General features: G+C 50.0%; 1 protein-coding gene across 2 annotated transcripts in view; it reads right to left on the reverse strand.

The window, feature by feature from the left end:
* Positions 1–173: 173 nt before the first annotated feature.
* Positions 174–12,378, reverse strand: part of RPH3AL (rabphilin 3A-like (without C2 domains)) — a 57,809-nt gene continuing 45,604 nt past the window's right edge. The window contains exons 7-9 of one of the 2 annotated variants that reach the window (XM_019545717.1): positions 12,034–12,147; positions 11,428–11,610; positions 174–1,260 (exon numbers count right to left, since the gene is read on the reverse strand). In XM_019545717.1, coding sequence (XP_019401262.1) covers positions 1,208–1,260; positions 11,428–11,610; positions 12,034–12,147 — 350 coding nt within the window. In that variant the 3' untranslated portion in view covers positions 174–1,207. Of the gene's footprint in view, positions 1,261–3,530; positions 5,074–11,427; positions 11,611–12,033; positions 12,148–12,378 lie in introns of those variants that run through there. The other variant, XM_019545718.1, reaches the window with a different exon arrangement.

Raw genomic sequence — 12,378 nt, forward strand, 5'->3', positions numbered from 1 at the left:
TACCTATTTAATAGGTTGGCTTTTTCCTGGGCGTCAGTTGTCAGTTGCCCCATCTGGTTTAGCAGGGGTCCAACACTGCCCTTGCTTTTCCTCCGGCTTCCCACATATCTGGAAAAGGACTTTTTGTTGTCCTTGATGCTTGAAGCTAGTTGGAGTTCAGTTGACGTCCTATGCTTTATACTGAAGCAAAGCTACCAGGTAATTGCATTTTCTAGCTTGTGCAACTGCACTGCTCATGGCTCAGTCTTTTGAGGTCACCCTCCTGGAAATTTCCCCTGGGCATGCGAGTACCGGACAGAGATGGGAACAGGCACTGCTCTGCCATGTGCGATGTGCCCATCGTGGTTAATCGTAAACAGAGCCCCCCTTGAGCTCAAGCTATGGGGGTCTGTGCTTTGGAAACAGAAGGAACAGTTCTCATACTGCTCCATGACTTCCTAGCAGTTCTTCAGTGTAATAAAAAGGTGGCCGAACATCAGGAATTTCTTTGGTTTTTAGCCCAGAGGGAAGCCTGAGGCAAGGAGAGCAAGCCCCAAAACTCATCCTCAAAACGGCCCGGTCCAGAGTGATCAGAAACTCAGGCAGGGCTGACTTCTATGGCAATTAGCAATTATCTTCATGCTAGGCTTGAGACCTGATCCCCTCTGGATGGATACACTAGTTACTGCCTACAGAGAGGCTAATGTGGTCTACAGACATTTGGACTACATCTCTTATTTTAACAGAGCTGACCCTACCCCTAACCACCTCCAGCAAAGCTGACATTAACCACTCTTCCCCTGAAATCTCTCTCCAACCAGCTTTTGGCACCCACTTCACGAAACTTGTTCAAATGCATGCCTCCTATTATGCTAGTACAATTTTGGAGTACATTAAAATAAACTAGTAAAATGGTGTGACATGCCAGAAATCAGTTGGGACAAAACATGGTGGTGGAGGGGAACGGGCAAAATCCTCAGGCAGGAGCCTGCATTCTAGTCTTCTACATCAGGAACATTTCAAGCACTACCTAAACATTAAATGCTGCTAATTAGTGGCACAATGGCGATGAAGGCAGGACCTGAACCGGACAGGACAGGAAGTTTTGCATACCATACCTAACGCTTCATGTCATCTGATAGGCACTGTAACTTTTCCTCTACTTAACTGCAATGCAATCCAAACTCCTCAGTAGTCGGTCATTCATCTTTATGTCCTTCCAGCCTCTTTACTCCACGCTCCTGTGGGGATGAGGTGTCATCGTCAGACAAAGGAGGTCTTCTGCAACAGCAGGGAATAAATGGATGGAAGTGTTGGAGGGAAGCCAACAGTCAAGACTGCAAAGAAGGAAAGATAACAACCACCCTAGAAGAAATGCAGGGATGGGATGGTGACAGCCGTTGAATGCCACTCCTCTGTGCTTGGAAAATAATTTTGTTTGGGGGCTGAGTAGAGTAGGCTTCATTTTTACAAATGAATTTCAAAGATCCCCTGAGAACATCTGCCATTTTAAGGCAATGTTAGAGAGGAATAAAAACACTCCAGTTGTCAGCCCGACGTCTTCAGCACCTGATTTATTAATGATCGCTCAAGAAAACATGTTCTTGAAACTCGTGTTGGCAGCCCATTTGCTTCAGCATATTAAGTAACTATGCATCTGCATGTGGGATCTTTCTCCTTTTTCCCCCTCAACCAAATTAGATCCTTTAAGCTGTAAAATGAACCAAGAGGGAAACATTAAAATTGGGCAGCTCACAGCCTGCATTTTTCACCTTTAAGAGCGGAGAGTTGACTTCTTGCAGACTTGGTCTCAGCATGGGAAGAGAGAAGGATACGGGACGAAGAGAAAAGTGTAGAAAGTGACTTGTCCTTGGCAGGCTGCATCTTCAAACTAACGATAGCTCCCAAGCAAAACAATCCAAGTAGCAATTAGTGTGGCGAGATTAAAACAGGAAAGCAAAATGGATATTAAAAAAGCCATTTGAAACCTTGAAACTGAACGCAGAATGATGCAAAACATACAAAGACACTCACGCACACAAATAGTTCTCTATATATATCTTTAGTGAAAAATACCTAGACATTTCTTGGTAGACAATAAAAAAACAGACGCTGATTGTCTAAAAAGAACAGATGACGAACTTGGGAAGGCCAAGAAGGATGACTTCTTGCAGAAAGGCAATTAGAGCTATATTATGTTTAGTGATTTTAAGAGAGAAAGAAACTCTTTCTATAGAAAGTCTAAAGGTATGTGTGTGAATCAACTGCTCCTGCCAGCATTAGGTACCCAAGAGGTAGGAGCACAGAAAAAGACGACCTTGACATTCAGAGCACATGTTAATCACATCTCCGCCTCGTGATTCACTAACCCAGTGGTGGCATTATTCTATGTACGGGCTGGAGCCAGCCCCAGGATTTGATGAATATTTGTAACCTGGGAATGAAGAAACTTTTTATTGTTTCAAGAATGCCAGGTAGTTGGTGCAGAGTCAAAGCTTTATTGTTTCCACGTTTAAAATATTACAGAACATGAATGGGGAGGGGGGGGAAATTCTGCGCAACATCCTAGCAACGTACGAACAGTTCACACTCCCACCCCCATCTCCTCCCAAAGCCAGCTGAAAACAAGGCAGTTCACGGTTACAGATTAAGGGGAGTACATGCTTTCACACACAGAGCTTCATGACACACAGAGCTTCATGACACACGAGCGCAAGCTACATCCTTGACGGACGAGGCCTTGTTCACAGAAAATATGCACGTGCAGCTTTGCAAGTTGCCGTACTGCATGTGGATGTCCACCTGCATAGGCTGGGCCTGCTCCTTTACCCACACGGGATAGTGGGAGTCTTTTCATGACCATGTCCCAGATCAGACCATCCACCAGAGATGACTCTGCTGAAGTCACAATTCCAGAAGTAGGAGAGAGGCGAATGGGTTTGTTGGGACTGACAAGGACCACCGCAGCCACAAATCTGCGTTTGCTTTACCCAAAAGTGTTTGACAAAACGTAATGGGAAGAGAAACATTTTCGTGACATAAAACAACCAAACAAAGCAATAAAGATTGCGCAAGGAGCAAAACACTGCCCGCATTGTGCTGGGGAGCAAGACCTAGGAGTGAAAGCAACCGTGAAACATGGTGAAAACTGGCCGGCCTGTTTCCATTGTCCAAGCTGAGTGAAGTGTAACAAGGAAACAAGCACCATGAAGAGTGATGCATTTAAAATGTACTTCGGTCTTAATGCAAAATGCTGGTAGTAACGCAGAGAAAGAAACAATTAAAAATGGGGTAACCTGTTCAAAAGTGCTTTAGGCCTATTTTCAGAGGCAACTTATGCACGGAGGGTCAAATTTGCAGAGGTTCAGTTCAAAGATGAAAACAGGTCTGAGTGAGATTTTCCGAAGACCCTGGGCGTCTCTGCATCTTGGTGTGCCAGAATAACTTCAAACATCTGTCCCTCTGGAGTTTCACTGAAAGCCCATGAGATTTAGGTTCCTAAATCATCCAAGTACTTTTGAAAATATTAACCTTTGGTCTTATGTTTTTCAGGACTAGCTACTGATTTAGGGCACCTGCATTTTGGGATGTCTAACTCACTACATTTTAAAGAGGCCCATTTTTCAGAAAGTCCCGAGCAACCAGGACTTTCAAAGCCTGGTTCAAAGCCTTTCAGAGGCAATCAAAAGACTCCCACTGAGCTCCAGGTGCTGACTCACGTTACAGGAGTTGTGCATTTGGCCTCATGATGTGGGCCAAACACTGGAGAAAGAGCCAAGTCCCTAGAGAGGATGGGAAGGGAGGGAACTCCCAGCCTTCCCCAACATCAGATAGTGAACACAAGTGCAACCAGCCAGATGCCACCTAAGACAGCACTGGAAAGGGGCAGAACGGACACCTGGGCCACACAGAATCGCAGGACGGCAAGGGAAAACATTTAGCCAAGTCACCTACCAGCTGGCAATCAAACGGGCTGGCCAGGGCATGGTTTGGACTTCCCACTGAATGGTCTGAAACATGGAGCAGTGGACACGTACAAAAAGCCCATGATACCAATGTCTACACAGCGCCCTTGGTACAGAAGCCAGAAAGTAGAGAGAACATGGGCAGGAGACAGGAAAAGAGGTGGGGCCGGCTGCCTCATGCCTGTGTTGCTCTCCTGAGTAAATCAATCACCACCCCAGTGAGACAGCCATGTCCAGTGGGAGGAAAGAGGAGCACAGCTGCACCTGCTTAAAGGGAGGCCCTGACTAAAAACAAGAAATCCAGTAATAATGGTGCTATTAATAAATACTTGGGGCGAAACCTTGGCTAAGCAGGAGCCAACGGTAAACTTTCATTGACTTCCTGAAGGCCACAGTTTCACCCTGAGTGCTTTACTGGGTGAAGCCCACCCCAGGCCAGAGAACCAGAACAAGGGCTCTGCACACTTATGCTCTCACTCAGGAGCACTGCTGGGATGTAAAGGGATGAGCAGACCTTTGCACAGGGTGGATGCTACTCAGGCAGTGCCTTTCATTTGAGGCTCCCGAAGCGCTTCCCCCCAGCGAACAATCCTCTTGCCCCCTCCAGTTGGCAAACAGGGAATCCCCAGCCAGGTTGCAAGGGGGCTGGCTCAAGGTTGCTTTATGAGGCAAGAGTCCCACGCAGGTATGCTGACTCCCAGTCCAGTGCTCCTGATGCCTCCCTGCCACGATGTGCTGAGATAGCTTGTAGAGAGGCAGGCTAAGTGTGGGGCTCTTCATTTTGGAGAGCAGAGGGAAGGAAGTCTCAGCAGACATCTTCGCACTCAGCTGCCTGGGTACTATGGTGTCACCTGCTCCAGTCCCCTCCGAGCCAAACATCTCCCATTCTTCGTCAGCTGGCAGGAGGCAAAAGCAAATGACTACGGCAAGAGAACAGCAACACCCGGTGCCAGGCAGCATAGTGTAACTAAGGCTTATGGGAATCCTGGCATCCCAGGGGCCACAGAGGGCCAGGGCCACATAATCCACGATGAGAACACGGGACTGGACGGGCGAGACAAGATCCAGGTCCAGCTGCAAGATGCTGACTCCCATCAGCAACGGGGGCTTGTGTGGAGGCGCCGTTTGCCTTGAAAATAAACGGAGAGACAGGTTTGTGTGCTGCTGGGAGGGGGCAGATGTTCCAGACAGTTATTTCCCATTGCCTGATTTTTCTTGGTGGCACTTTAGAAGCTCGCTAAAAATAATAATGCATAGAAGGGCCGTGGATCATAATGCCGCATGCTGTCAGCAGTCAGGGCCCATTAAACTTTATTAAAGTCAAAAGAGATGGGAGACGAGGGAAGGGAAATGGAGGATGGTGGAGAAAGCAGATTTCCTACTTGCACATGAAAACTGGCCCTGAGCTTCCTCCTTCACTAAAAGCACAGGGTGTTTAACCCCACTCAGGATCAGGCCCTGTTGCTGCCAGTGCTCCTGGTGACCTTAATTGCCAAGCCAAATCCCATGAGGAAAGGGTAGCCAACCTGTGACACGCATGCCACGAGTGGCACAAGGCTGCCTGCATGTGGGGCATGCAGCAGACTGAGAAAGCAAGCAGCATGGCTGCAGACAGGGAAGGAAGCAGAAAGCAGAGCAGCAGAGCAGGCAGAGAGCACAGGGCAGGAAGCAGATCATGCAGGGAGGGGGTGTTGTGGGGATTAATTTGTGACGTCCCTGGAGGAAAGGTTGGCCCCCACTGCCATAAGGAGAGGGAGGCAGATAAGCCATCTTGGGACGCATGTTCTATGCTAAGAGGCAGCAAGGTAAAGCGCAGCTCCTCTTCCCACGCAAAAGCAAATGCAAGTGCCCTCCTTTCCCTCACCTGGGAGAGCCAAGTTACCCCCCAGCTGCCCCCCCCCAGCTCTGCTCCAGAGGCACCAGGACACTTGCGTGTTTGCCTGAAAGCTGGTGCAAGGGATCCTTGCTGCCTGGTCATGACTGGTGGCCTCCCCCAGGGCACCAGGGGCAAGGGAACCGCCTCTCCAGCTAATCAAGCAAGACTTTCTCTTCCAGAGAAGCTCTGGCAATGCTCGCTGTCTCGCTGAGGCATCTGACAAGGCTGCCATGATCACAGGGTAATAATTGCTAGTGGAGCCTGGCGCTCATTCTGTCTCGCGTCGACTAAGCGAGCCTGTCTGAACCAATCACTTCAAAAGCCAGTTGCAAAAAGCCAGTCTGTTTATTCAGGCTCTAAGAGACCCTTTGGGAGCGGAGGCTGGCTCCGGGCAGCCGGCGAGGTCTCGAGAGCCCTTCCTGCTGGACTGGTATCCACCTCCCCCAGCCCCAGCGGCTTTCCTCCTGGCTCTCAGCAGAACGAGAAGGCCCTGGGAACGCGTGGGAGATCCAACTCTTCCCTGCCCTGGGGGCAGCACCGTTGAGAGCATCAAGCTGCGCGAGGAAGCCTGCTGCAGGAGCTGGACCTAATGGTGATGCACGAGGCACTACCAATGCCACAATCATTTATTCTGACAGCGTCTGGTCACTGGGAACTTGCCGGCACTGCTACTGAATGGGGGAGACTGTCATTTTCATATGGGATGAGGAGAAAAACTGTGAAGAGACCCTGCCACTGGGCTCTGGGCACTTTTACACAGTTTCTGAAATACAGATATACACCTTTGGGACAGCTCTCTCTTTATGCCATCTTCCGTCACACGTTATTCTGAAAGATTTATAAGCCCCAGATCTGACACTCTGGGCTTGGTATAAAAATATTTCATAGAAGGTTTCTCAAGTGCAAACTGTGGACATAAAAAACCAGCAGACTTGCTCTCTAAGCACAGTTGGGCAACACCCTCCATTTTCAGGGGAAAAGCCTTCATCTTAAAACAAAGGTGTACTGAGCATGCTCTGTTTTAGAGGCTTTCCAAGTCTTTTATTCTTGTCACTTTAAGGAAAACACATATGGGTGGGGAAAGCTTTGGTTGTGCCTAATTTCTGCTCTCTCTTGAAGGGGAAAACCTTCTAATTCCTTAAATGCGCAAGAGGACCAACACCTTTGGAGACGCACATTTACAAGTATTCAGCATCTACATGAAACCTCTTGTAGTAATCTCCTAGTGCCATTATGTTGTGACTGGGTGTTTTTATGTCCACATACTGCAAGACTATTTGATGCTACAGCTGGTTACTGATATAACTTGCTATGCAGAATATTCATGTCAATTGAGAATGAATTAATGAACCAACAACGCTGAAGCAACTTCCTTACCCAACTCAATGAGTCAGAAGTCACCTCCAACGACTGTCAAGGAATCAGTCATTAAAGAAATTATTGTCTTATTCAAATAGTTAATTAAGTTTAAAGGGACTATTTTGAGATCCAAAAGACCTTTTTCCCATGCTATTAGGGTGTTTAGATCCAATTGAAGCAGGATTTAAAATCCCATTAAGCCCTGATGTCACTAAAGGGAAATCTCAGAAAAGGGACTGAATAGAAGAAAAAGCAAAACTGCTAACTTCAAAAAATGCCCTGAAAATTTCCTACCATGAGAAAAAGGCTGTAGAAGTTTACAGGATAGGTATGAACAGCCTGAACAGCTATGAGATGAGGGTGCTACTTAAACCAACCCCTGAAGGGGGTGACCAGGAGAAGAATGACAGCCCTGATTTCCTAAGCCAGACAAGCCCCGAAAAAGGGGACGACCCCGAGCTGCGAAAGCTGAGAAGCAGTGCTCACTCGCATCCCTCCACTTCATGCAGCGCTGCCATCACCACAGCCCTCGTCAGAAGCTTCCCGTTACTGTTTGTCCCCTCCGCCAGCAAGAACAGCCAGGAGGAAAGCAGCCGGTGAGCAGCGTCAAGAAGCAACCCCACTTCCAGCTCAGCACAGCTACTTCAGCATCATGGCATGGGGAGGTTCGCAAGAGCACAGCCCAGGAAGTGGATTTCAATTTTCCTTACACCAGTTTGAATGGGGGATTGAAATGCTAGGGCTTCTCCTCGTCTGCCCCTCACCGTTTAGACCCTCCATCCATGGGGAGGAAACATAAGCTAACCTTGGGAAACACGGAGAAGTAGGGTTTCACTTGAAATTAAGATTCACGATACCCAATAGGACAGCTCCCTAAATGGTGTAGTTGAAGTAACTGAGTTTAAAACTTCAGTTTCATAGGATTTAGTTGTATGATTCACCTTTGTCCAAATGTAAACTGTTTAGGTTATCCATAACAGACCAAATGGGCTTCACCAGTCTCTCAAATGCAGCTCATCTGTCTACGTATGAAGTATTTTAGTCCTTTAAATTCAGTTAGAGTGATTTCATTACCTAAAGTGTAGTTATAATGATGTAAGTTCTCTCTCTTCAAGTTAGAGTACAATTTGAAGCACATCATGTGTACATCTGTCCACAGGATACAACTGAAAAAGGACCCACTACTGATCTAGGAAGTAATATGCTTCAGTCTTGTTGAGAAGAGAGCCCCCAGATGCAAGGGGCAGACCCCCTCTGAAAGGGGAAACCTGTTAAAAACTGCCCAGCAAGTGACATACAGAAGAGCCGGTGCCTGAAGGAACCATTATTCACTGTTTGTGTTTGGTTCTGTTTAATAGCTCCTTTCTTTAACAGAAAACAGTCAGAGTTAATCGTTGTGATTATTTTGCTTGTTTTTAATTGTGGTGTCTCCTAAGACATGACAAAAAACCCTTTGTGACTGAAACAGTGTGAGTCACATTGCCGAACTGGCACTAAGAGAGACGACTAAGATCTCACCATTCCTTGCATCTCTAGACAATAAATTCTAATATTTTTTTCAGATAAAATCCCTTGGTGCTCAGTAACTAGGAACACCCCTTTCCACCTCACCTTGCAATCACTGTCCCAACTAGCCCTGCCACCTCCAGGGATGTCAGCGCAAGACCTGGCCACCTGCATTGCATTCACTCTATGCTTTTAAACGAACGAGGAGAGGGAAACATGGCAAACAGGCAGGAGTGCCTAAAAGGTCCCGATCGTCAGAAAGAACTGGACCCCTATTCTCTAAAAACAAGGCCTCTTTCAGAGCATCTCAGGCTGGGAGCTCAGAGCTGCGGCACTCTGACTAGCTACTTAGGGAAATTTAGACCCGTACTTTTAGCAATTGGGGGCTGATCTTTACAAAGTTGTTCTGGGATCTGGACTTCCATCTCCCATGCAGGACCCTTGGGCAGGGCCAGGCTGCTTAATTTTGGGTCCTGTCTCCCCACCCCACCCCACCCCATCTCATTCCTAAAATGCTGCTTATTTTAATGGGAATCATGCATGCAAAGGATGTGGTTTAGAAATCTCAGCCACAGCTGTTAAAACTACATTGGAAATTCATGACCTTTTTCACCTGTCCCGTCTTACCCTGTATCCAAACCACTTGATCAAACTGCCATTCCAGCCTCCACCGGGCTGGAGCGGGAGAGCAAGAGGATATTATTGAGTAGCTGCTTTGGAAGCAGCAGTGACTTGCCAACGCGTCTCTGACCTGGGTTTTGTTCTCAGGCTGCCACAGGCCTCTGCAGCGTTACCACTTCAGTGCAGAATTAGAGGAGAGGTGAGAATGAGATGTAAAAATAAAACCCAGAACAGAACTTGAGCTGCTAATATGAGTGTGTCAGCAAGTGTCAGAGTCGTTCAGAAAATCAACAACTCCATTCGCCTGCCAGGCCCTTGTTCTGCAACAAGGTACAGGCAGCTTGAAAGACGTGGCTGCTCTCTCTCGTCTCACTGCTGACCCCTGCCACGTGAAGGGCAGGGAGGGGAGCTGCAGACTGGGGAGAGGAGGGAAGAGCTCTGCAGGGTGTGACCCCCGCCCACCACAAATCCATCCCCAGCACACCTGACAACACCCCTGCCCCCACATGCTCCCTGGAGGCAACATGGAGCATGGTCACCAGCTCTCTTGCCAAAAGCACCAGTGTCTCAATAATAGGCACTTTTCTTCTAAACAGAAAAGCTGTCCTGTGGCCATTGGGAGTAGCATCTGCTTTGCAGTGTGACCCCAAAGCCCCAGGGAGGGATCAGGACCTCACTGCACTGGGTGCTGTACAGGCAGTGCTCAGTCCCAAAGAGCAAACCCCTCTAAACCTGCTCTGGAGCACAGGGGGAGGAGAAGAGGCAGTTAGGGGGTGCAGACAGACCCCAGGGGGGCTTGAGGCAGTATCATCCACACAAGCTTGGGCACACCAGCTCCCTAAGTCTTGCCAAGCCCTTTGCAGGGGTAAACGTGAAGCACCAGACTGTGCACTCAAGCAAGGTTTGGAGGGGAAGCCGTGGCTCTGAGGCCAGGACCAGCACTTGGAGGAGGGGAGAGAAGAAAGGATGGCCAAGCAACGTCAGGAGAGAGCTGTGGCAGCAGCATCCCGGTGCCCCGTAGCAGCCCAGCGGAGACCAACCTGCACAGGCTGCAGCTTCACCACGTGTGTCTGAGCCGGTGCATCACAATGGAGCTGTCAATTCTGAATGTCAATGTTCGCTGCTTTTTTAAGGGGCTTAAAAATAAGCCTTGGTGCCTGTGGGCAGCACCATAATCAAGAGGATGCCTGGGGGCAGAGGGGAGGGGAAACAATTTTTATGCTAAGCAGGCGCTAGCTCAAGGCAGCTTGGGGAATGAGGCCCTGGAAGCTGGCAGGGCGGAAGCGGAGGCTGGATTTGAAATGGAGGGTCTTCAGCAGTGGAGGGCCCCCCGCTAAGCCAGCCCCACCCCCTTGCTGCTCTCACAGCTAATTTACACCTTGACACAGGAGCCATGAAACCAAGTCACACCCATGCAGGGAGAGCAGCAGAAGCACTGGCTCAGGGCAGAGGGGTGCAAAGCCGTAACTTAAGGGGTTACTGCATATGCTACTGCGAACCACAGAGAGCGAACGTAACAGCAGCCCGTGCGAATCTGCTCGTGGAGGCACCATGCTGGATTCGTGTGTGGGGAGGCTGCACATCTCTGAGGAGGAGGCACCTGGCACCAGGGGTGAGGGCTGCAGTGGCCCCAGGGTGGCTGCAAACCCTGAGGCTGTATGGGGGACCACATCCCATTAGGCTCCTGCCCTGAAAGTCACCCTAGTGACTAAGTTGGAGCTGCCGGACACGCCAAGCCACAATGCTCTCACGGCCCTTGCCACAAACAGCTAGGCGAAGAACAGAGCTTCAGGCCAGAGCTTTATCAGGGGCACCTGCGAGGAGGCGGCATGAGATGGGGAAGGATAGAGAGGAGAGGCAGAACCAAGCATCCCAAAGCACCCCGCTGCTCAGAGCAGGCCTGGCCCTCGCTGCTCTGGCACGGCACTTAGCACAAGGTGATGCCCCACCAGTGTCCATGGAGTCCAGCGCTACTCCCTGGACGACCCTGGGAGCCTGGCTCTCTGCCAGAGCTCCTCTCTGCCCAGCATACCACACTGCCTGGCTTGGCTCAGAGCAAGCTTTTCCCTCGCCGAGGCAGCGCTGCCTGGGGAGTCAAGCTTCCTGCTGCCCCGTGCTTACCAGGGACGGCTCTGCTCACGTCGCTGTCCGACGACTCTGCTGGCAGGTCGCTCTGGCAGCTCTCCGCGGTGCCAAGGCCTCCACCACGCTCGCTGCCCAGGCTGCTGCGGCTCTCCGAGAGGGCAGGAGAGTGGGTGCTCCCTAGGACCATGCCAGGGGTCCGAAGAGGCTCGCTGCTAGACACTGGGGACATACAGAGGGGACAGGTTGTCATATGGCTGTCTCCATTCCCAGCTCATCACAGGTTGCCAGACCAACACTCACAGAGAAGATCTACCCAGGGCAACCATGGGGTCCCATCCCCTGCCCAAGTACCTCCCTCCAGCCTGGGCAGGGCCCCTCTGTCTGGGGTGAGAGAGGAACTTGTTGTCCCTGGCACTAGGAACCAGACTTGGAATCAAAGCCCACACAACTGGGGAGCCTGCAGCAGGGATCGCCCTGCCCCATGGCCCCTCGCTACCCTGCCCCATGCATGCAGACCCACCCCCCAACCCCAGAGCTCCTTCCCCCTGGATCCTGCACCCATGCAACAGCTGACCATTTGCAGCAGCAGCAGCAGGTCTAGTCCAGAGCACATCCAGGCTGCCTCCCACCCCACTTCCTCACCTGACTCTGCTTGGTGCTTGCTGGACTTGCATCCCGGTAACCTCGCAGCCAGGGACTTGTCTTCCAGGCTGGAAGAGCTGAAATCTGAGTCGCTCTCGCTGTCGCTAGAAACCACTGTGGGAGAGAAGGGGGAGGCTGGGGTCAGGATTATTCACAATGTTCCTAGCACTTGGCAAACAGGGTAACAGATGGATCCAAATAAAACAGGCGCTCACATGGACTTGATGATCACGTTCTCTCCCTGAGAAGAGCTTTACCTGCTGCTCCTACACAGTTGTTCCCACTCACTTCCAAACAGGATGTGCTTCACTTTTTATAGGCGCTTTAAAAGGCAGCGAGTGCTGC

The sequence above is a fragment of the Crocodylus porosus genome, unplaced genomic scaffold (assembly GCF_001723895.1).
Source record: "Crocodylus porosus isolate Cpor-Errol unplaced genomic scaffold, CroPor_comp1, whole genome shotgun sequence".
Taxonomy (NCBI): Eukaryota; Metazoa; Chordata; order Crocodylia; family Crocodylidae; genus Crocodylus; species Crocodylus porosus.